Raw genomic sequence first — 24,841 nt, forward strand, 5'->3', positions numbered from 1 at the left:
GAAGATTCCACCTGGGCACAAAATCCATAGTCACCCTCCCCTCCCCCTTTTTTTGGATTGCGGCTTGCTCAGGCACGCGCGCGGTGCCCTTCTAAATCTATTAAATCTATGTGCGTCTTGAGGAGGGAGTCTTTCTGTAGAAGAGGAGGAAATAGGTGTCTGGGTCTGGCCATCCTGAAAAAGCAGGTTTAGAATTGGAATACCATACTAATTCTAGGTAGGTGCCTACCTTTGAAGTGACGTCAAATGAACTTAGGACTAAAGCACAGATACACATACAGGTGTAAATGATTTGAGAACTATTTTTATTTTGTTTCGGTCCTCGGCATATTTTCAGGACGGGATCAATTTTTTAATAGATGTGTTATATAATATTCGTAACAACATATGGCATCATAATTGCTATTACTGTTAGAAGAATATATTTTCATTACTCCAGGAGATGGTTGTGTAATAAACAAACTTAGCCTAACACATATTTATTTCGATTTGATACTAAAGAGAATTTGAACAAATAAATGTGTATGTAATACTAACACGCTAACCGCTGGAGCTCAAGCTCTTAGCGCAGAGCGCAGAGATTAGCGGTCTTTCCTCTCGGTCTGTGATAGTGGCGGTTAAGTGACTCTCACAATGGTTGGTCATTTGATGGATTACCAACTATATATATTAGCTTGAGCTTCTCCGTGCTTCAAGAAGGCACGTTAAACCGTTGGTCCCTGTTGTATTTAGCCCAAACTCCTTATCCAGCAATAATGAGGGCCAGTGCCCCAGCAGTGGATAAGTTTAGTTGGCTGTTGGTGATGATGAGAACAGAGTAATAGGTGATAAAAAAGTACTAACTTAGTTCTTTTAAAAGTTGTTTACTTATTGCTAAACACATTAAAATATTTCAATTTATTTGATGCCTTATGTTCAAATCACTCTGTATACAGTTGCTATACGAATACAACCTGTGACATCACAAATCTGTGACACCAGCCTCTTCAAAGTCCGGGGTCAGAAAGATGTGATATATACGCAAAATATATAATATAGATACGTCTACAGAGACACCAAGTGAATGAGCAACATCATACGATGTGATAAAACTGTTTTTGTCTGTTACATCCGTGAGATAGTAATCATGCAATGTGTAATTTTCGCACGTGGCATTATACCTACACGTGAATGATAAAAGTGACAAGATTTGAAATGATGGATACTTCACCACATCTCCCGTCATAAAATTTCGTTGCCTGAATGGCACGTTTAGAGAAACTTCCTGCCACTGCCACAAATTGTGGAATCACTGAAAAATAAAAAGTAGATCGATTTACTTTTTTCTTTATTTTAGGGTGTGTTGCTACAAACTTATCTTGTAATGGTAGGTCTACCTGATATAAGTTAACGATAGTTATCATTAATGATACGCATGAGCCGGTGGACACTATCACTAGTGTTGAAGTCACAGTGATCATTCGATTATGAGTTTTTTGGATGCAAAGCGATAATAATACTTATCCGATTCGGCCGCTTAATACTTAGCTAACATGGCATGATGGGTCGGAGGTCAAAATAAACAAATGCGAAAATATCAGACCGGTGTAAAAAAAATAATAATACCACGATCGACTTCTTCGCTTATTGTTTAGTCGACAGTGCAACAACAATGGCCGACAAACAAAACTATCAACAGTTTCTGGACCACGGACAATACTCCAAGCACGGCCTGGAGAAATACGAGTGAAATTTCGGTGAGATTTCTATCCACTGGCGGGATAACCACAACCATAGAAGTGTTAAAGCATGTCCATGTGCAGTTACTAAAGAACCCTAAAGTATTAGACGTTGGGTCTGGTCTGGGAGGACACAGTTTCCTTTTCGCCGAAAAATATGGAGCTGAAGTCCTAGGTCTAGAACGAAAGCATTTAGCCAAGCGTCCACATCTCAATGAAAAAGTCAGATTTGAGTTTCAAGATTGCACAACAATTTTTTACCCTGAGAACTCGTTCAATCTTGTTTACTCACGAGATACCTTTCTCCATATTCGTAATAAAGACCAACTTTTCAAGAAGATCTTCAAGTGGTTGAAGCCTGGAAATGGTTTTGTTCTTTTCACAGATTATGTCAGAGGCGAAGATGAGACTAAATATTACGAGGAGTTGAGACAATATTTGACAGAAAGTGACTATGATATGGCCATTTTATCTTCTGAATACAAAACAATCCTGACTAACGGTTTTAAAGATGTTATAGTGAATGATTGGAGAGTTCAATTTAAGATAGGTTTAGAAATTAAACTGGACAAATTACAAACAAGGAGATTGTAATTTCTGCAGAGGTTTACGCAAGCTGATGAAAATTTGGAGACGGGGTGGATAGGCTTTTGCCTATCCACCCCATATATTAAGGGCGAATGAGGGTCACCAGAGTTGGGTTTTGGCTGTTGGAAGGAAGTGAAAGTATCAAAATGTCAAGACAATACCGAGAACGTAAAAGTTTAACGATTATTTGAATTTGCATTGGATGTTTATCATTTATCTATACATGTATTTGTTGTAAAATATAGTATCGTTGATTTGTTATTCCATAACTGTCGAACTTACTTTGGGGCTAACTTAATCTATGTATAAAAAAACAATTCGAATGTCGTTAGTTTAAAGTCGAGAGATATTAAGTCGAGATTACGAATACGAGATAAAAATTATAAATGTTCGTTTCGAAACACAAGTGAGTTTAGGCGTTTTCTCAGATATTGTCTTATATGTTGTCCCTGATTTGTTTCTTAATTTGAAGAAGGTAAGAGCTTTGAACACATCCTATCTCATTTTTTAATTGAATTAATTACTTAATACATATTTGAATTTGATTCGCTCAATGCTTATAGACGGAGTGTAAAAACCATAAATAGTTTGAATGAAAAGCATAAGGTTAAAATATGTGAATTTTATTTGATGTAACATCATTGTCTATTTAAATTTCAAGCATAAATTGGCGTTAACATAATTCATTATAATATCTAACTACGCAACAAATATATGTAAAATATACTATCAGCCGAAAAATACAAACTTTGGTTCCTAGCTTATTATTATGTTATACTTTAGACACTACAATTCTGTTCGTTTTCAACACGCTTGAGTATTTATTTACTGTATTTCACCCAATAAAGGCTAGTTCAGGGTTCAAAAGAAAACTGATACAAGTATATTTTTTTTATGTACGTAGGTTACTGAAAAAGGACCTTATTACCATTCAATACAGCACAATATAATTTACGATTCATATATTTAAAGATTTCTGGAAATAAAATAGGAGAAATTAGTGCACAAACAAAAAAATAATAACATTTAAATCAACAGCCTTATATGTCCTTGCGCGTTTGTAAGCAATTACTATTTCTAGGATTGGAACTGACAAAACAGTATGTATGTAATGTATAAAATCTTTCTTGTTTACTTGAAGTGTATATCTGGAAATCATTCACAGGTTTTTGTACTTTTGGTACATTAAATATTAGTAAATCTGGTCCTTTCTCAGCATCTGAACTGACCCCTAAAGGCAATGTTTAGGTGTAACGACTAGACCGTCACTTTGCAAGCCTATAAAAAAAAAAACAAGGAAAAATATACAACATACATTATCACATACATTTCAATCATCCATGATGAATATTTACATACCAACGCACTGCTTAAGGCACACGAGACCGATCTGGCTTCAAGCCTATTAGTTGGACGCGTATATACAAATTTGGCCCCAAAATAATGCATCAATCTGGATATATCTCTTTAACATCTACATCACACGAAAATAACATTTCTTTAACACTAGATACACGTATAACATTATCTATAACGTCATCTCAATATACTTTATTTCTAGAGCCTCTCGCAGTCTTTCCGTAATAATATTGCTTTAGGATCACAACGCGTATTTGGATGAATAAAGAAAATGAAATAAAATAAAAATAGGTTTTTACTCATCCCAGCGTAAAGGCTATGTGTTTGAGCGAGTAAATTTGCAAATGTAATAAATAATGTCAAAATGAGTAGTCTCGCATCTCACTCTTGGATATCTAGTTAAACAAACTTTACACTCAATATTCACATTATATCCGCAGATTGCTACTGAAATGAATTGTACTTAGTTTTTTAATATCTATATTACACATAGCGCCTTAGCTTTGATAAGTTAAATATACAGAGAAACAATTTCGAAATTTGTGACCGAGATCATAATAATAATAACATTCACTAATGGACCGACCTAACTTCACGTATCACATCATCCATATATACGAATTTCCTAAAATATTTTAATATTGCCCTTTTATATTTTAAAACTGGTTATTAGCACTCTTATAAATCGAATACACTTGAATAACACAACTATACAGCATAGCCATGCTTCACTATTCGTATTGGTAATATATTTTGCACGATACCAATTTGATGATATTCAATAGGGAAGTCCATGTCTTCACTCAAATCCAGTAAAGAGAAGTTTTACTAAGAAAAGAGTTCTTGGGGCTCAAAAGTTTATCCGGAGAGACTGGTGACTTCAGAGTCACGCTTTCTTCTTGGTTTTGGTGTCTTCAGCGAATATTTCCTTGAAGTCGTTTAGGAGGACCTCAACGACATTGTTTTGTTGGATGCAGTCGATGGCGATGTTGTGCGCTTGTTCCGCGGGCGCCCAGAGCAGTGTGGGCCCGAACACGATGGCGAGGTTCGCCGTGTGCATTCGGTTGTGTTCGCTGTATTGTGTCACCCTGGAATTATGAAAAGGTTTTTGAAAATTGCTGATTTTTAAATTCATCACTCTGAAAACATAATACACAACAAATTCATACACAATAAATTTTAAAAGCACACTGTCATCTATATAATTCGTACCTTAATAAGTGTTCCAATAGGTATTTCAGAGTTTCTCTGTTGCATTGGGGTAATGCTTGAATGATGTCCCGAAATTCTTTAATCTTTGCTTCTCTCGGTTTTATTGCTGTAAATGAATACATAAATATATTTTCAAATGTTGTACAAAATTTAATCGGTTTTAATTATGCACTGTCATTTTCGATTGTAATTAACTATAAATATGAATAGGCATATGCATCGTTATTAAAAAAATACAACGAAAATGATTTAAAATTTTAACTCAAGTAGATAATATATTATCTAAAGTAAAAACGTAATTACGGTCACGTCTCATATTATCTTCAAGTTATCTATTCACAATTCTGGATATAACCAGTGTGTAGGTCCATCTGAGATCATCAAACTACTGACTAGACAGTAAATTATTGAATAAATTCTGACACTGTTGCTACCTTACAATACTTTATTTTATTTTTTCATTAAGAGTTAGTAACACTACATCAACTCGACCGATCATGATAAAATTATGCAATGGAATTTGGTCCACAGCCCGTCCTGGCTTCGACTGGGTAAAATTTACATGAAAACCGTACGTGCGCCCAATGCGTTTAATGTACAAAACGTACGTAATCATGTCATAAAACATTATGGTCGTTCACATAATCATCAGACTTGTAATATGCCTTTTTACAAAGTACTTCTATTTATTCTACTTACTACTTCGTAATTATTATTATTTTTTACCTTTATATTTATTTATATTAGTAACTAAATGATATAGATGCTTACAGCACGCGGCGAGCACCCTGTCGAACAGAGCGCAGGGTATGAGCGGCTCCTTCAGCTCCCTGAAGAACAGCTTCAGGGACCCGGTCAGCACGTGGATGTCGCTGCTGTTCTCGATCGCGCCCAGGTCGTTCTGGTCCACCTGAACGATCAAACAACAATTATAGTTAATTAGCCAATTTCCATGAATTTATATCTGCATTATGCACATTACCAATTGTGGATTTTTATAAAGGATATAAGTATAAGTGCATTATTATTTAATGAATAGTTAAAAAATGTACGTGTTACTTGATTATCAAAAAATAAGCTTCATCTCATATGACGATGTGAGATGAATTATTTAAAAAAATATTAATTAATTAATTATTTAAAAAGACTTTTTTTTTGTTATTGTTCAATTCTTGTACATATGCAATTATTGTTACGAATTGAAGAGGATGTCCGACGGTGGGCTTCATATGGCAGATATGATGATAAAAATTATATTAATAATAAACGTCTATATATAGGCGATATACGCAATCATATTTTGTGTAAGCCGGCTAATTATGTAGATAGCAAAAGTCTAGAGACTTTATAGCCACTTCCGCCTGGTCCTAACAGAAGGCAAGTCCAAAAAGCGCTGGCTCGATTTATCAATGACGCATAATCTCCAGCATACCTAATTGCCTGACCATTAGCACGCGTGTCCACGTATGCAATTAATAAGAGCCCGTGCGAAGTGAAGAAGAAAATGGCGGGAAGGTATACCACGAATCATACAAACATGTTACTAACGCCCTCATGCTGTCTCTTTCCTATATCCTATTCGCATCGTGTAAAAGAGACAACGCATGGACACAATGACGTGCTGTGTTTTATATTTCATAGTAGCTCCTCTGGACTGTATGAACAAGTTTATTTGTTAGACAAATTAACAAACCCCCGACTTTCAATATTCATTTCGCTACAACTTTTGAACGGCTGAACCGATTTTCATGAAACATGGCTAAGAACACTCGGGATAAAATTATCTATGACACAAAACAACTAAACGAAAATCAGTTCATCCGTTTGGGAGCTACGATGCCACAGACATATACACAGATATAGACAGAGACGTTAAACTTATAACACCCCTCTTTTTGCGTCGGGGATTAAAAATGAAACGGTATAGTACTCAGATGAAAGAGATACCTGTAGTCTTATCCTCTGCACTTGACTAAGATTCCCGCTGGCTCTATACAACCCATCTGTGCACATGTTTTCTTCGCTACTCTCAATCTCCTTGATACAAGCCACCACGAAATTTGGCACACGTGGAACTCCTTTCTCTGTCGGACACACCTCGTCGAGCTTACGGCCGAAGACTGGCTCATCTGAAGGGTAATGTAATAATAAGACTCAATAAATACAGTTGCAAGTTTATATTATACAAAACATTTAAAATTAGGAAGGATTTGACCGACTAAGGTGCCGGCCTTGATTGGTCAAGTCTACCCATTCTCCCATGAACACCAGGTGTTCCTGAGGGGCTTCCATGAATCAAAACACGTAGCACGTCGCTGCGTCCATACGTTCTCTCTTCTTTTTGACAAGATGCGTACACGATATGGGGAAAAGAGATAGCATGTGGTCGTTAGTAACGTGCTAGGTGCTTGTATGTTTCGTGGTGTCTTTTTCTAGAGATTTCTAACCTCGTGTTTGAGACAAGCGGCGCGACGCGACGCGAATAAAAAATATCAAATGTAAAAAGACGTTTATGATTATTGATCGTGTCCTGTTTAGACTATATAGTACACTATGTATATACATTTGACATTCTCGCATCGCCATATTGTCCCAATATAGACAACCTGTTTGGACCATAAAAGCTGGAAATTCTTGGTAAGTATGATGAATGCGAATTCATGCCACGTAATTCCACCATCAAGAGCATAATTCTCAAATATGTTTAACCTAAAGAGTCAGTATATTTTGTGCATAGATCGATTGACCTTGAAGATTGAATCTATAAGAGTAGATGTGATGAGTGTTGAAGTGGTAAACGACATATTTGGGATACGTTCTTGAGAAGGATGAATCATTTTACAACTTGAGTTATTTCTCAGAATTTTAGTGAATTTAGGTAAATAGGTCAACTATGAATCGATGGACCTATTGTGTGACTTACAAACTATAGCGTATTGCTGGTAGACACTATAATAGAAGATAATATGACGGCTTTCTTAGATAGATGATAGATAGATAAGAAAATTATTTGCATCAACTGAGACACGTACAAACAATTAAAAGTTGGAACATGTTAGATAGAGATACACATCATTAAAATTTTGACATTTTTAATATTGATGTAAATTCGTCCTCCTAATTTTTAATATATGTATAAGACTTATATTTGTTAATTGACGTCCTTGAAGAAAAGGCTGCGGTGAAGTTTGTTGCGCCGCTTCTTCTTCACCTGCGCTTTGGAAGCCGGCAGTAGAAGTATTTTTTTGACGTCAATAAGTGATGTATATCATCCTAAATTGAATAAAGAACTTTGAATTTGAATTTGACATCTATAAGTAACAATAATAAGATTGTTTACGTGACGTATTACTGTGTTATCTTGTTTTGTTTTAAATTCAACTTTGCCTTGCAAACTTTGAAATCGACATTGTTAGAACTGAAACAGATCGTGGTATCGCATTTTTTACGAAAACTATGTTTTTATTAAATTCTAGATCGGCTGTGTCTATTTAGGAAAGTTCAGTGAAAGCTTTCTGAGCAGAGTAATCTATTTCATATCCATCCATACCTACCGATAGTAAGATTGTATATATAATATTTACATAATCTAAATCTAAATTAATTGCTTACCCTTGGGGTTCAAACCTATGCAATGAAAGAGACATGTGTCCAATAATATTCGTGAATCGACTGTACAATTAGCCATAAGTTTTACATGTTATATTTTAACGTATTGTTGTGACAGTTGTAGGCAATTCAAATAAATAAAATATAAAAATCGGCTATTCAGTTTCTCTAGAGTATCAACATAAAGTATATATAGAATTAATATATTAAAAGAGATCTCTTAAAATAGACAAATTCTTATAGTATTATAAACTTTTTAAGTGTAAAAAATCTGAAACAAATATAATATATTATGTTACTGCCGTTCTAGTTTTCACAAAACACACCACACCAAATACAACACAATGCTAAATAATTACTGTTGCAATCTAAAATTCTAAAGTGTTAATCCAATGTACAACGTGTTCTCTAAAAACCATCCACCGAATATCTACCGTATTATAACTAGATTAAAAATTAAACTAGTTGGGATGTTATCAGGTCTAGCCGTGAAAATAAAACACCATTTTTTGTTATATGTACACTTATGTTAAGCAAATTACAAAAGCAAGCAAAAACTACATAAACACTCACTACTTAACTACATGGTACAGTTAGAAACTTATGTATACACGTGTACACTATGTACAATATAAATTATGTAACAATATAGTCGAAGTAAATTTTGAATTAAAAAGTTCTTGAGAGTTCTTTCCCGATTTTTTCTTCCAATCAACGGCCCACAACAGCTCCAACCAATTGTTTGTTATAAAATGGAATATTCTTTCAAGAACTCATCGAAGATCTTGAATCCTTCTTGAGGAAATCTTGTTAATAAGTCAGAGTATGATACACTGTTATACACCAAAATCATAAACCCATTAATTTGTAATTAATGATGTTACTTAACAAAATTTAGAAACACAAGTAGACATTTTTCATTTGTAATAAAATTGCAATGTGTGTAAATAGTATTTAAATGTACTCACATTTAAATAATTAATGTGCACTCGCATATTCACCAAAAATATCACAATGCAATACAAAATAATCTTACTGTTAAACATTTTCGAAATTTTGCTAAGTAACCCAACAATCAAAAGAAATTCAAATCAAACTGTCACTAATCTACAAAAAATCAAAATTATTAATACAAAATGTGAAAGCATCGAACACCAATTAACTAGAATCCCAACCTTTGTAGATCCCTTTCTTGACTAGAACTTCCATGGCGGGTCGTTTCGCGAAGAACTTCTTTAATCTGCTCTTCACATGAGATTTTTGGATGGAAACCTCTGTTGTGTCGCTGAGATCTTCGTTACTGCTGCCTCCCACTGGAATTCAAAAAGTAAGAACATACAAACACATGAAAGGATAAGAAAGAAGACGAAGAAGAATTAGAGACATGTAACATCTTAGATGAAACCCACACAGCCACATCAATCAATATTAATTGTATTAGAACTTAAGTTTTAATTAAACTTAACAAAGATTTATATTTGATTTATTAAAGTATTACGAGAAGCATTTAAACATAACAATAAAGCTTAAGATTAAATTATTAAATATAATTAAATTTCAGAAGAAGTAGGCCACGTGCTTGGACCAATTGAAATATTTGAAATTGAAGAACACACAAGACAAAAGGTCTCAACTGATAATGATAATACTTTTAACCAAAATGCAGAAGATATTACCAATAATGAGATCAAGAAAGAGAAATATACACGATGTATTAATATACAAGATCAACAAATGAGTATACAGACATATTTTGTAGCAATCATTGTTATTTACCTTCGCAGATATCCTTTATGCAGATCCAATGAAAACTAAGTAAAACAACGAAAATTTTCACAAAACGATTTTAGTTTTAATCGATTGTTTGGTTAGGAAATGACAGAAATAACTCATAGAATTGGCAAACCCAATGCTTATAGAGTACGACAATGAATTTTAGGTCCAAAAGATAAATAGATATGTTATCGCTATTATATCGACAAGTTTCCATGCTGCCGTTGCTATTACACTGGAAGAAATAAAGATACTTCTACTCTACATTATTTATTTATTTTATGAGTAATAATTCCAATTATGTATATCCTTTAATCCTTTTTAGTTTTGATTTTGTTGATTGTTGTTGGCAATAAACTCTAAAAATCAAATATATAAAATTGAAATGAGGATATGGAATTTTTCTTTCAATACTTCAATTTGATTTTGATTAAATTTTCATTTTACCGTCATAATGTTTAATTTTCGATGGATGGTTCGCAAAAGGTTGTCAAAATCGTCAAATATAACATACGTATGATCCAGCTTTTTCTGTGGAAAAACTGATTAATTTTCGATGGCCGATGTTTTACAGAACTACGCTTCGTCACATTGGTTGTCAGTTCCGTGTTGTGGCTTATAAAATGTTTCACACTAGTCCCGTTCTCCATAGTCGCTTAATTTATAAGATTTTTACTATATTATCTTTATCACTACACTAATAAAATATTCTCTCACACATTCACTGATTTTTGTGTATCAAAATTATTCTAGAAAATTCATTGTCTATTTATATATAATTTCAAAAAAAATCATTTTGTACAAAGAATATCACTTATATGAATCATTTTAGCAAATTTCTAGCACATTGTCACAATGGAACTTCAAGACATACTGCAATCTGATGTTTTGAAGAGAATTTTATCGATATAATAATAATTAGTGTTTGATAAAGTTGTTTATCATTTTTATCTTGAGATTAGTATTGATACAGCGCGCTTTGCGCACTATGGTGATTGCAGATTTACTCAAATTGATATAATGAATGTTTCCACATAGAAAAGTTAATATTAGATAGCGGAAATCACCAAAATTCTTTACTAATGGTAACCAGATTACGCACTGACCTAGCAAATAAGCAAATAATAAGAGTAAAAAAAAATATTTTTTACTTTTTTACGAACTGAAATTTTTATAAAAGAAACTTTCCTTACATGAGCCAAGCCGTCGGAATCCATTGGAAACACAGCCACACAAAACGGTCATATTACAAACGACACAAAACCAGAAACGAAATACTGAAATACTTTAGGATCGCCCCCTCATATTAAAATTATAATGTACAAACTAATACAAATAAGGTTAATAGAAACAAAATTGAAATTAGTAAAGCTATAAACGAAACACATCACAAAACGAATGCACTGAATAAATTGATAGGAATATTGAAAAACAAAACATCACTGAAAATGGAGCACCAAAAATCGAATTTCATATCCTAGTGCGAGATGATTTTGATTCAATGAAGACTGAACCAAAATAAAGCGCTAAAGTTCGAGACACACTGAGCCTAATGGAAGAGGAAAACAAGTACCAAGAATTGAATTCGTCATGTTAAATAGGAAAACGAGGCATTGACCAATGGAGTTCCCTTCTTGTGGTGTTTATGCAAATGAAACGTAGTTCTAGCGAATTATTAAATATTATCTGTTTGATGTGGTTCGTCTAATTGATTATTCTATTTACCACGTGTATTTTATGTTAATTATTATGTTACAGAAATGAAGTCATCAACAAAAGACAGATTTAAATTTTTTTAAACCTGTATAATTAGGACAAATTAAAATTCCTATAATTTATTAGTTATAAACATTTTTCAGAAAATTGTAACTATTTATGTTCTTGTTTAAGACTAATAGCCCGTCCCGGATTCGCTCTGGTAAAAATAGAATAACGCTGTTATATGTATGTATATTGAGGTGTACTTAATAAGCATATAAATATATAAGTGTTTAAATATCGAAACCTTCTTTGAGAATCACACGAACGTAAAAAGAAGTTTTTGACTTTATCGCCAACAAACAGACAGACATACGCGACAGAGGACTGTTTTTTTATAATATGCAAGGATGAATGCATGCTCTCTCGTCTTGAGTCGCTTTCATTTCACTTGATACTCCCATCCTATCCCAATCAATTTAACCTTGAATGATTTCTGGACCATCCATCATTGTTTCTGAACCTTTGTCTATTTCTTTCTTTGTTCTATTATTTAATTAATTATTCGTAAAAATACTTTACGTATAATTAATTAAATAATAGAACGTAAAAATACTTTACGAATAATTAATTAAATAAATACTCCATTTACTTTGGGGCCGTAAAAAAATACTTAAGAAGATTTCGAATATTTATAAATACTTTTACAAACGAACATTGGGTTCTGTGTAATTGTTTACATTTGGACTTTAATCTTGCACGAATCCGCATCTGGTAATCTAGTGTCTTCGTCAGTATATACAGATGACGTGGTCAAGTTACTACGTCATACGGAAAGATAAAGTGTGATTATCAAATGGTGTAGTTTCAAGCTTAATTGTTCTTGTTCTTCAAAAATAGTAATAAAGAACGATGTTTTACCTAATTAGATTATATCGTTTTGTTGCAAACTTCAGTATGTATATAAATTATACCAAAATGACTATAATATTCACAAAATTACGTACGATAAATTGTCACGAAACCAAAAATTATTATAATGTTCATTTTCCAGAATATAGTAGATTCATTAATGTAGGAATATAAATATATTTATTTGTAGCATTAAAAAAAAGAATCTTTACTCTCATAGCTGCAAAAATCTATCCATAGAATGTGCCATGGCGCTGATTTTCAGTGATACCAAATGTGGCGGTGTATTCAGTCTGCAAATAGACGTGCAAAATTGACGATCTGTACGATTAATGTGTGTGTTAATTTCTTGGCCCCATATCAGTTTCATGGAACGTAAATTAAACGATTTGAAAAATTAAATAAAAAATCTAAAATATTAGTTACTTACCTTGAACGAACACTATATACCTGATTATGTGATGTTAAGACAAATATTAGTCTTAGAAGCTAATATGGAACTGGGGAATATGTTGGAAAGTTGGGCAAAGATTGTACAGTACTAAACTAGAACGTTTACGAGTAAAGGTGTTCCTAAACTTGAGTGTAAAATTTGTAGCTATATTTTTCTTACATATGACACTAATAGTTCGCCAGAAAGGGATGGCTGCAAATTTTGTGCCCAATTGATTTGAACTTTAGGTATTGGCACGCAGCCATTGTGGAAATGTGATCTTTGTTACAACGCAAGTATGTCTACATTTCAATGTCATTATTTTGACATTTGCTATTCTTAATAGTTCCAGTTAGTATATAAGTTCTTTGATGTTGGGTCACTTTGCACCATGCATTGGATAATTTGGACCCCAAGAAACAGAAAAAGAAATATGAGGCGGGTGTGGGAAGCCTATTGGAGTCATGAAATCAGAATTAAAAGAAACTTGATAAGAATTTAAGCTGGATAAAGGAGCTTGGAAGGAAATGGCGCGAAATCCAGTCTATTATAAATGTGTAAGTACATTTGTTTGTCCGTCTTTCACGTCAAAACGAATCGGCAGAATCAGGTTATTTTTGATGTGGAGATAGTCGATGAGTGTCACTACTAGTGTGGCTACTTTTTGCTGCGAGCGGAACCGCGGGCAACAGCTAGTCGGGTTAATAAAAACAGTTGAACAAACCTTGTTTCTTGCCTCTGTTGTTGTGTCTCAAGGGTGGAGGAGTACGACCCAAGCTCTCCAGGTCGGTGTTGCTGTTCCTCAACTGGTTCACGCTGAGATCGTCGGGCAGGGGGGGACCCTAGAATAGAGCCGAGCTTTAGACACGGAGATAGTTTTGGGGTGGTTCGCAGAGCGTTTAGACCGCTGCGATCGCGCTGTCATTACAATTTTTCAAATTTTGGCAAAGACAAGAATGTGTTTTACTACCTATATGATTTTACATTAATTACTCTGTACTGTAGTAATGTCAATTTTAGGAATGATTGATTATGGAAATGATTCCTTCCTCTGACACAGTTTAACACTTTCGCGGACGCTCAATGAGACATAAAAGAAGTTTAACTGTTACGACTGCTATAGCAGTCCGCCAAAGTGTTAATAATTCATACAGTTACCGACGACGTCGGTTCGGTAGCGCAGTGGTAAAGTGCTTGCCTCTGAATCGAGAGGTCCCGGGTTCGATCCCCGGCCGGGTCATGATGGAAAATAATCTTTTTCTGATTAACCCGGGTCTTGGATGTTTATCGATATGTATTTGTTATAAAAATATAGTAACGTTGAGTTAGCATCCCATAACACAAGTATCGAACTTACTTTGGGGCTAGCTCTAGTCTTGTCTTAATATATTTATTTATTTATTTAGTTGTCCTTGTCCATTGTCCTCCAAAACTATTATTGCCTACACAGCCGCTAGTGCCTAGATCTTGCTACGTGTGGTTCCGTCCTGCAATAGGACCACACCATATGCTTCTATGGATGTCGTAAGAGGTGACTAAGGGAAACATATTTCATAGTATTTCATTCATTTCATAGCCTTGGCAACTTATAGGCACTTAACTAATTGCATATTCCTAAGTAGGGTTAACGTCAGGCAAGCGGACGGTTGTTAAATCACAACCAAATCTTCAAATTTTAGTTTATCCAGGCTTATAACCTAAACCTTCATCATCTAAACCTTCTTCAGCACCAATCACCCTATCTATTGGTGAAAGCCGTATAAAAATTTGTCCTGTAGTTTTTGTTTATACAAACAAAGTATGTGTGCAAGAGGTGAAGGCATATATTTCTATTATATATGGTGAAGGCTCAGTGTTACGCTGAACAAGATGCTCAGCACTGATTTTCAGTTCTCACCTTCTTCAAAAACACAACACGACTTATTGTCATAATTACTAGATGTTGTTGGAATTTTGAGATAAAATATAGCCTATAGCAATCTTGGATAATGTACCTTTACAATCGTGAAATAATTGTTGAAATCGGTACGGTAGTTTGGGAGATTACCCGCCACAAACATGCAAACTCACAAACGCTTATTCTTTATAATAATAGTATAGATAATAATGTAAGGAGCAACTCACCAATTTGTGTATGATGGTCTTGATGTTGAAGAGCCATTTCTCAGCGCCCTTGTCGGTGTCGTCCTGCAGCAGGTACTGGTCGCGGCCCACAGAGATCAACAGCGACCTCGTGTACCTGACACGAGAACAGACGCTAAGTTTATTTATTTACTAACTGCGCCTCGGGGCTTCGCTCCCGTGGGAATTTTGAGATAAAATAGCCTATAGCAATCTTGGATAATGTACCTTTCTAATGGCGAAAGTTTTTTTGAAATCGGTTCGGTAGTATCGGAGATTACCCGCCTCAAACATACAAACTCACATACGCTTACCTAGAGGTAAGCGTTATATACTACCCGTGCTTCGCTCGCGTAGAAATTATGTCTGACATGAATATCTTATGTGTGATAAGGACAAAGACAATTTATTTGCAAAAGCATGAGTGTGAATATTTTTTAAACGTGGTGTAAAAAGAAAAACTTAATCTTAAAAAGAATCGAATGAATAAAAGTAACTACTTATGTATGTGTGCTTTTGCGTGAAAGTTATATACATGCACGCATACACACAAACTTTCGCATTTATAATAATAGTAGTATTTGCCAATTATATAGTTTAAGTTACATGTGAAGTGTGATGTGAAGTTACCTCCTAGTGTGCATCTGCATGCAGAAGTCGACGCTGGCGTGCCGCAGCGGCAGCACCAGCTCCGCGCGCGGCGCCGTGGGGCTCGGCGGCGACCCCGCCGGCTTCGGCGCCTTCTGCGGCACATCATGTGGATTAGCCACTATTGTACAGAACATGGGTTCTAGGGGCTCGTACTGCATAAAGAAAAGTTACTCTCTCTCTCTTATTCTCTTGTTATGCCAGTGGAGCCCGAGGTTAACGTAAAGAATTAATGAAGTACGAGGCGACGAAGGCCACATGCCTAAACAGTTGATTGTCAACAATAGCATCCCCAAAGCGGGTTGCCATCAGACAGGCAACAGGTTGTAAAAGCATAGCCAAATCTTTAAAATGTAACAATTGATTTGTAAAGCGAATTGTGGGCTTCGGGACGTCTCAACTCCGAATGTAGCCACGGGATCACGCGAGGATGACGGTGAGCTGTGATTTTACGACGGATCACTTGCCTGACATCGATCTTCTTTGGGAATGCAATTGTTGCCTACACTTCTTCTACTACCATGGAAGGATGGGGACTAGTTCTATACTAAAAAGGAAACGAAATTCCACGACAGATTGAAAAATTACAGCCTTAATGATCATTGAGGTTAAAAAAAGAAATCCTCACAGAAGCATAATAAGTCTTCTGGTCCTTGTAGAAGATGAGCCCAGTCTGCGTGAGCACCACGTAGCAGTCGCTCCAGTTCTTCTTGCTCTTCTTCCCGTTCTCCGAGAACTTCGTGCGTTTCACTGCGCCCTCGTAGACCACTGGCATCTGTAAGCGAAGAAGAAACCATGGTAAGAAACTACGATCTTTTGATCTAACATTTCCGCACTTCTACTTAAAAAAGAGGCTTTAATATAAAAGTTGGAAGCGGCCTTGTAGTGGCTAAACATTCCTTAGTCAAGATAATGAAGGATCAGGTGGTACGCTCCAGGATTTAGTTATTTTCTAGTTGATTTTCTACTTAATGTACATCTAGTATAACCTCAAAAAACAGGTAAATCAATATCCTTGGCGCCAGCACAGGCGACATCGTAAATTTAGGCGTAACATTTTTGACGTGTTTTTCGCGACTTTCTGACAATTAAGGATGCCGAAAACTGTGCGAATTGGAGAAGGAAAGCAAGAAAATATACCACAGACTTTGATTATGTTAAGAGTCACTACAAAATATTTAAGAATGATTTTTCTTGGAACAATAAAGTTTATAATTATACCTCAGATTGCTGGGGAATCAACATCCTTGGTGCCGGCACAGGCGACCGCATCCTGTGTTTGGGCTGGACCATGGACCTGGACTTCCGACTCCTCACGTGACCCGGCTCCCGTTCCCGGATCTCCACGTCCAGGCTGTCCCCGGACGAGGACGCCGGTAGGTGCAGATTATTGGGTCTCCGCACATTTGGGTACAGGAGGTTTTCCGTGGAGTTACCTGAAACCGATGATCTTTGGTAGTGAATGACAGAAAAAACATCAGTTTATTGTTATCCATTAGTAGAAGACGTTAGATGAAGGGCGTTGAAAGCAGCTGCTCAAGATGAAGACAGTACATTCAGTATTATGGGCAATATGACGCGATTAGGGCAGGAAGGCTAGCTTCGCTGTAGCACTGGCCTTCTCTGCTCCGACAGGGGATCAAATAGAGTCCTAAAAACACCAAATGGTCTACTGTATGCTCAGTAATGAGGTGAGTTGTGTGAGTGACTGAGACGCATATGGCAGGCCATGTACGAAGGATGGATATAATTGATTTACAATAGATTGGTGTACGTGAAAGTTAATGACTAGCACGCCTTTATCCTAAGTGGACAATTTGTAGTTATCTCGCTGGCCTTTTCGATCCTAATCATCAGAGTGGGACCGAAAAGCGAGTGTCGTGATGAAGCCACGAAGAAGGTGACCGGTGATGGAGCCACGAAGAAGGTGACCGCTTTGTGGATATTTCAGCAAATTTGTCACCTTTGAGGTTTTGTCGATAGTATACAATTACATAGTTTTAGTGCACTTTTGTCAGTAGTAACAAATGATTGATTAATAATAGTTTCTGGTGCCAAATGTGAACTGAAAACTATTTATTTGAACACATTTTCGTCAACATAAGAACGCGAACATAAAAAATGTCGCCTTGTGTCCTTCTGCCCGTGGCTGGATGGAAGGGACGAAGGTATTTTCCACACGCGTAGTATTAATGGCTAGCGGTGACTTCATGCTAAAAATAGAAATTCGTACCTAATCTCTTATTGATCCTCGCGATCGGAGGGCTGTCAGAGCTAGCCTTGCTGAAGCTCCTCTCCAGCTCGGCGCGGCCCCGCTCTGACGTCGGGCTCCAGTCTTGAAGACGCTCATACGGCCTGCCCAACGGCCGGACCGGGGTGGATTCCTGGATCGTGTCCTGGAAGAATGGACACGGAATTCATTAGTGATGTGAGGCTAATCAATCATAAATTCGATAATGCTTTTAGTATTAAGTCCACCTTTTGTACTTCTATGTACCAACTATATATCGTGCAATAAATGTTACTGGATTGTTATTTTTGCGACAATTTAAAGTAGGTTTACAGCTATTCTGAAAAAACAGTCGAAACTGTAAACATAAGTAGCTAATGATTTTCTGAAACTTCTGCAAGGGCCAAAATATATACGATTGATTGATTGAAAAATTACCATAATAATAGTAAATTGTGAAATTTCAACATATAAAACAATTATAGGTATAATACATTTCAAAAGTGTGACATGCAATGTATAATATAATAGTATTTCGTTGACAAAAACGATTGTGATAACATATGTTTGCACTCAGAATCGTGTCACATAATCTGATAAGAACAATACTTAATAAACGGTAATGTAACTTGGTACATGTATAGGTATATACAATATATACACTTATCACAACGCCACAGTAAATAAAAATACTCCATTACAGTTTTGTATTGCATAGATTTGATATAATTTTGATGGCTGGGTGTGGCCTTATATACATCAATTGCAAGCACAAAATACAGGAAAATGAACTTAAATTATGTGTATACAAATTTATTACTTCATCGATATGAACCGCGGGCAACAATTGAAATACTTTGTCTTTTTTTAGGTAATCTACTTTTGTAAAGATAAAAATATTTTATGTATGTTTGTTCTTGTTTAATTCATCAACGACATCTAGAGGTAAGGAAGGTGAACATTTTTAACCTCCGACGACAGGACGGAGTTATAAGTTTAACGTGTCTGTGTATCTGTATGTCTGTCCGTGGCACCGTAGCAGCTAAATGGAATTCTTAGCGATGTTTCGAAAATGGGTGTGCAGCCGTTTGGAAGCCATAAACTCTTTTCTAGCAGATGATGACAGCAACTTAGGTGTCCAGTTTCTTAAATTTTCAAATTAATTTTTATTGATAAAATAAAAACAAACTCAGTACTATGTCTAAGTTTTTGTTAAGCTAAGTTTGTTCAATTGCACAGTCAACCGCGTGTCATTTTCATAATAGATCGCTAGAACGGTCGCTATAGAGGAGAATTTTCAATAAATTAGGGCGTATTTATATTGTGGTGACTGTACAAATTCAAGAGCAATGATACTCGTCATTGCCCTTGTCACAGGATACACCCACGTTTCGTCCTACGAGAGGGACTAAATATGACAATCACATTCCAGCTTCCTGATAGACTAAGACAAATATTTCACTCTCTCTCATCCCCAAATTCTTGGCTGTGACGCCCAGATGTCAATCATCATGAAGTATCAGCTAAAAATATATTCAGGTGTAATTTTTCGAGCCGATACCTAAATCAATCTATATTTTCTGTTTAATATGATGCCCGTTCCTATTTTTCCTAAACTATGAGGGTTGCTGATTTTTACTTGCCGTAAAAAGAGCTCAAATACATAAACTACGTTATGTGTGTTCATTTGCGTCAACACCTATCGCGTAAACTGATAGTGTGAAAGGGCCATTATACATAGAGAATATAGGTCAGATTTATGATATTTATCGACAAGCTGAATCATGTTTCTCATAACGTAACACTCTATGAAACAAAAGCATTTTCTGTATTCTCCACAAACATCTTCCTATTGTATTTATACAACGCAAATTTCAAAGCTTAGCAAACACGTCCGCGATTTCCATTTGTCATCATGAACATACATACATCACTTTATTTCACCAGCACATTTTCTAAACCAATTATAAATTTTATTCGTGTTTCGCGCCACAAGTTTCTGAAGCAATTCGAACGATAGATGGCGCGCACACAAAATACAGACCTCTTTAAACCACGTCTTGCCCCTTCTCAGTTTAAACACATTCATTTCACTATCTGTCACTGTTTCCCGTAGGAATATCTTTTGCGTTAGCATGTCTCACATGTTAACACAGTTATTGGTTAATTATGACTGGTGTGAGGTAAATAATTAGAAGGAAAAACTGTTTGCGGTGAGGTCGGTTCGCGCGCAGCCAACGCGTATAGACTTCTGATAGCGGTAGTGTTGTCTGTTTGTTTGCTAGTTTTATCGATATTTCTGTTTCCGGTGGATGTCCTAAGGCTTTTAGTTTGTGGGCGTGTTAGTTCTCGATTTTGACATTTCTAAACTATACTTTTTATTATTTTCCTAGTCGAAATAGAAAACAAATCATATTAATCTAGACCAGTAAGTTACTTTTCGAGTCCAAATAGCAGATAAATTGTATTAAATTAGTAATTGTCTTGTAATTGGCCTCGTTAATGTCTATGGAGCAGGACTCCTCCTGTTTGGGTAGTTTGAGCAAGACAACAAATTCAAGCAAAAATTTCTTGAATATACAATGATACGAAGGGGAGGACGCCACAATAACAGAAAAAGAATTATTAACCCGCAAGGCCTATTCTTTCACAATTTTGCTTTATAAAATCATCATGAAGTTCTGTCACATACAGAAATAACGATGTAATGAACAATCATTTATATTTTCTGTGGCTGTCTAAGAAGTATTTCGCTTTTGAGGGCTGAGCTTCGTTCATGGTTTCCTTCTTTCATACTATTTTACATTTTAACTTGTGCGCCAAACAATAAAATCCTTTCCAAACTTGAGTAATAATCGTAAATCCACACATTTCCATTTATTGCATCACATTTCAGTGACAAACACCATGAAAACATCGACATTTTATCGATAACTAACGGATCCACAACACTAGAGAGCCCTTATCATTGGTCGAGCGTCGATTCCACGTTAGGAAACAGTCGCCACTTATCTGTTATTACGCATTCTCTGATTATTCTGTTCCTTTCATAGTTTTAATTGCATTCTCTGCGTTAATAGTGTAGAGAGCTCGCACTTGTCAAGGCGGTGATATCTCAGAGTAACTATTTTAATAGGTTTCACACTAACATCAATATTTTTCCATATATGTTATTAACATACTAGCAGCTCGTTCCGGCTTCGCTCCAGTAAAACCACGGGTAAAACCATAATAAATCTTTCTCAGAAATCACCCCATATAGATAATCAGATTTAATTCAAAATAATTGAAGTTCAGGATTCGAACCACCAACAGTAACAACGTGAATTCATTGGTGTTTAACGCTGAGCTGTCTACTCATATCTTTAGTTGACGAAATTTTCAATGACATTCGTTATTTTTTTTCACCCTCATTTAACTACACTATAGGGCAAATTTTAAGAAATCCTGAAATACAATAACATTTATGCCAATTTTCAAGTAGATACACTAAAGATTTTAGTTATTTTTCAAACTTTAGCCCCAATTTTAATTTATCTGAGCACTACGTAATAACCTAAAGCTACTGGCCAAATTTCGCGTTTATAGCTTCTATAGTTTAAGCTGGGCGTTGATTAGTAAAAAACGCTTGTTCTTTTATATATAATTTTTTATGTAGTGCTCTTAGAGTTTGAGCTATGAGATAAATACTTAGAATATTCGAAAATTTCGCTCTTTACAACTGAATAAAAGAAGACTTTAATAAATGTGGGATAGTTCGACATGCTGCCACGGGACTTCCTTCGTGAAGCTAAATTATTACAAATGTATTACTTAATCGACATAAACAATTATATATCTTGCTTATAACATTATACATTGCAATATCAAGTAAAATGAGAAAGCAATGAGTTTCTCAACTCCGAATTAAATGCATTTTATAAGATGAGAAGTCTTTTTTATTTGTAAGTAAGTGAGTGAGTATAGTCGCTCTATATAATTAAATATAAATAAATAAATGAGGACAAACCACACATATTGAGCTAGCCCCAAAGTATGTTCGAGACTTGTGTTATGGGATACTAACTCAACGATACTATATTTTATAACAAATACATATATAGATAAACATCCAAGACCCGGGCCAATCAGAAAAAGATCGTTTTCCATCATGACCCGACCGGGGATCGAACGCGAACGTGGGACCTCTCGGTTCAGTGGCAAGAACTTTACCACTGCGCCACCGAGGTCGTCAATTAGTTCGATAAACTAGTAAAAAATCATACAGCTTAGTTAAATTCTTTAACAAAAAGGAAAATTGGGGGGCATTAAACATAAGTGAATAAGTATATAAAAACTATAGCCATTTTAAGTGTAACAATATATATTTACCTACTTCGCCGTTGGTTGAAAAACATATGAGGTCATCATCATCATTAAAGCATGCAGCTATAATACTTATGTATACAATACCTAATTACTAGTATAATCAACTATTCAGTTCAAATTCAAATCATTTATTCAGAAATTAGACCTTCACATTCACTTTTTCACGTAATTTTTTTCACGTAATTTCTCACAAGCTAAGCACTAACTACTGACATTTCGGAACGACCACTGCCGAGAAGAAATGCCGAAAGAAACAGATTTGAACAGTGTTGGTACACGCCTGAAGGGCTTACCATTATTGTTTAATACAATTTTTTTTAAATAATATATGTACATATCAAAACAGGTCCTTCAAAAGAACTTTTCACTATGGATTTGATTGAGGCCAAAAAGTGCTGCTGGCTTGTTGTCAATGGCCAATGCTCTGACAACTATGGATGCCGAAAACCGTTCGAAATGGAGAAGAAGGATAAAGAAGGAAAACGGACCGGCTAAGAGAATAACCGGCACAATGATCTGTTGAGAAATAGTCTCTAATCGAAAACAAAAATCGATAGTTAAATCGCGTTTTTCAAAATTTGCAAGATCGACTACAACACTGAAAATAATAACCTCAAAGATATTTTATATCTAATAAATAGTTTAACACAAAAAGATATATTTCTTTTATTTCAGTTTTAAATTACACGATAGTTTTTGCAACTCAATATCATATTCATTGACATGTTCCATTAAAACGAAATAATTGATGCCATTCAATACGTCTCGCTTACGCCACGTCACCGGATGCGCAGGCGCAAAACCGCAGCCATATTGGAGCTGGTGACCAATACCTACTTGCGTCATAGAATTGAAAACAGAGGCGACAACTTGAATATCCATTGAGTATTACGACTTCAGAATAATTGACGTCAACAGACCAATCACGAATATTTGTTATTGATATGGTAAACGTGTTGGTTCCGAATATGGAAAAAATCGCAAATAAAAACCAGTTTTAAGTTTATTATTATAAGATTAATTTTCAAGTGCAGACTATCTATTTCCATTTCCTCGCGGAATCACAACACTTGTAAGTAGTTTTTATTTGCGCTTTTTTCGTATTCGTAATAAATACGGTTGGTTATCATAAAGATAACAAGAAATGGTGCATGGCCTACAATAATTGATTTGCCACAGCCATATTTAGGGTTTCATTTGGTAGACTATGGGAAAGTGGTTTCACGACTTGATTATTTAAAACCAATGACGTAATGTGATTATTTTATAAGTAAAACAAAAACACAGTCCAAAATTAATAAAAAATGAGCATAATAATAATTTATGATGGAAAAATAAGTAAATATATACCATTTAGTTTCTGTCTTCATATTAATTATAGTTCTGATAAATATTTATAATTATGTGCTAAGCAACATCCCGTCCTTCTAGATGTTACAAGGAAAGTCGCTGACTTGGTCCTTTTTTCTAAAATTTTCTAAAATTATCAATAGTTGTTAGTAATAACCAATTTTGGATAATAGGTCAGGGCAAGCAATATCCCTGACCTATTATCCAAAATTAGTTTTATAGCCCCATCTAGAATATTGCGTAATAATTCATTATTCTTTATACCGATCGTCAATACTAACTATAGGCTAAATTCTTTTCTTTTGAGAACTGGCAATATGTATAACCGGGTATCGTCTGAGGTTGATATTGATTTGTTTCATTGTTGTTTAAGTCTCTTACTAATATAATATGGTCTTGTATTGTATATTGTGCATAGTCTGAAATAAATATTTTCATTCATTCATTCATTCATTCATTCATTCATTCATTCATTCATTCATTGTAGTATCCCTAGACTGAGACGTCTAACTTTTTCTTTCCGATCGATGTGGTTGTTGATCAACAGCAATAATGATAAAAAAAAGGGAACGTAGATTTATATAACAGCATATAAATCTGTATATTGTTTTTTCTTTCTTGAGGTGATTATAATGCTTTGTTTGTTACTCAATATTGTGTTTTTATATGTGATGACCTTTAAATGGCCAAATGTTTTTAAAATTTAGTACCTATTTTGTATGTATGGCTGTTGGTTTTCCTAATAAAAATTTTAAAAAAGTAAGTAAGGACCAGCCACGTAATCGATTGTCACCTTAAATATTGAAACTGTTGACATTTCCG

At 35.1% G+C, this 24,841-nt stretch overlaps 1 protein-coding gene across 4 annotated transcripts in view; it reads right to left on the bottom strand.

Annotated features, from left to right (window-relative positions):
• Positions 1-2,912: 2,912 nt before the first annotated feature.
• Positions 2,913-24,841, bottom strand: part of LOC128679151 (rho GTPase-activating protein 9-like) — a 109,081-nt gene continuing 87,152 nt past the window's right edge. For 2 of the 4 annotated variants that reach the window (XM_053761198.1, XM_053761196.2), the window contains exons 3-13: positions 18,305-18,467; positions 17,293-17,507; positions 16,700-16,846; positions 16,054-16,166; positions 15,427-15,541; positions 14,027-14,144; positions 9,662-9,799; positions 6,825-7,006; positions 5,649-5,787; positions 4,878-4,983; positions 2,913-4,753 (exon numbers count right to left, since the gene is read on the bottom strand). In XM_053761198.1, coding sequence (XP_053617173.1) covers positions 4,552-4,753; positions 4,878-4,983; positions 5,649-5,787; positions 6,825-7,006; positions 9,662-9,799; positions 14,027-14,144; positions 15,427-15,541; positions 16,054-16,166; positions 16,700-16,846; positions 17,293-17,507; positions 18,305-18,467 — 1,638 coding nt within the window. In that variant the 3' untranslated portion in view covers positions 2,913-4,551. The remainder of the gene's footprint in view (positions 4,754-4,877; positions 4,984-5,648; positions 5,788-6,824; positions 7,007-9,661; positions 9,800-14,026; positions 14,145-15,426; positions 15,542-16,053; positions 16,167-16,699; positions 16,847-17,292; positions 17,508-18,304; positions 18,468-24,841) is intronic. The other 2 variants (XM_053761197.2, XM_053761199.2) reach the window with 2 other exon arrangements.

Source organism: Plodia interpunctella, chromosome 21 (assembly GCF_027563975.2).
Source record: "Plodia interpunctella isolate USDA-ARS_2022_Savannah chromosome 21, ilPloInte3.2, whole genome shotgun sequence".
Classification (NCBI taxonomy): Eukaryota; Metazoa; Arthropoda; class Insecta; order Lepidoptera; family Pyralidae; genus Plodia; species Plodia interpunctella.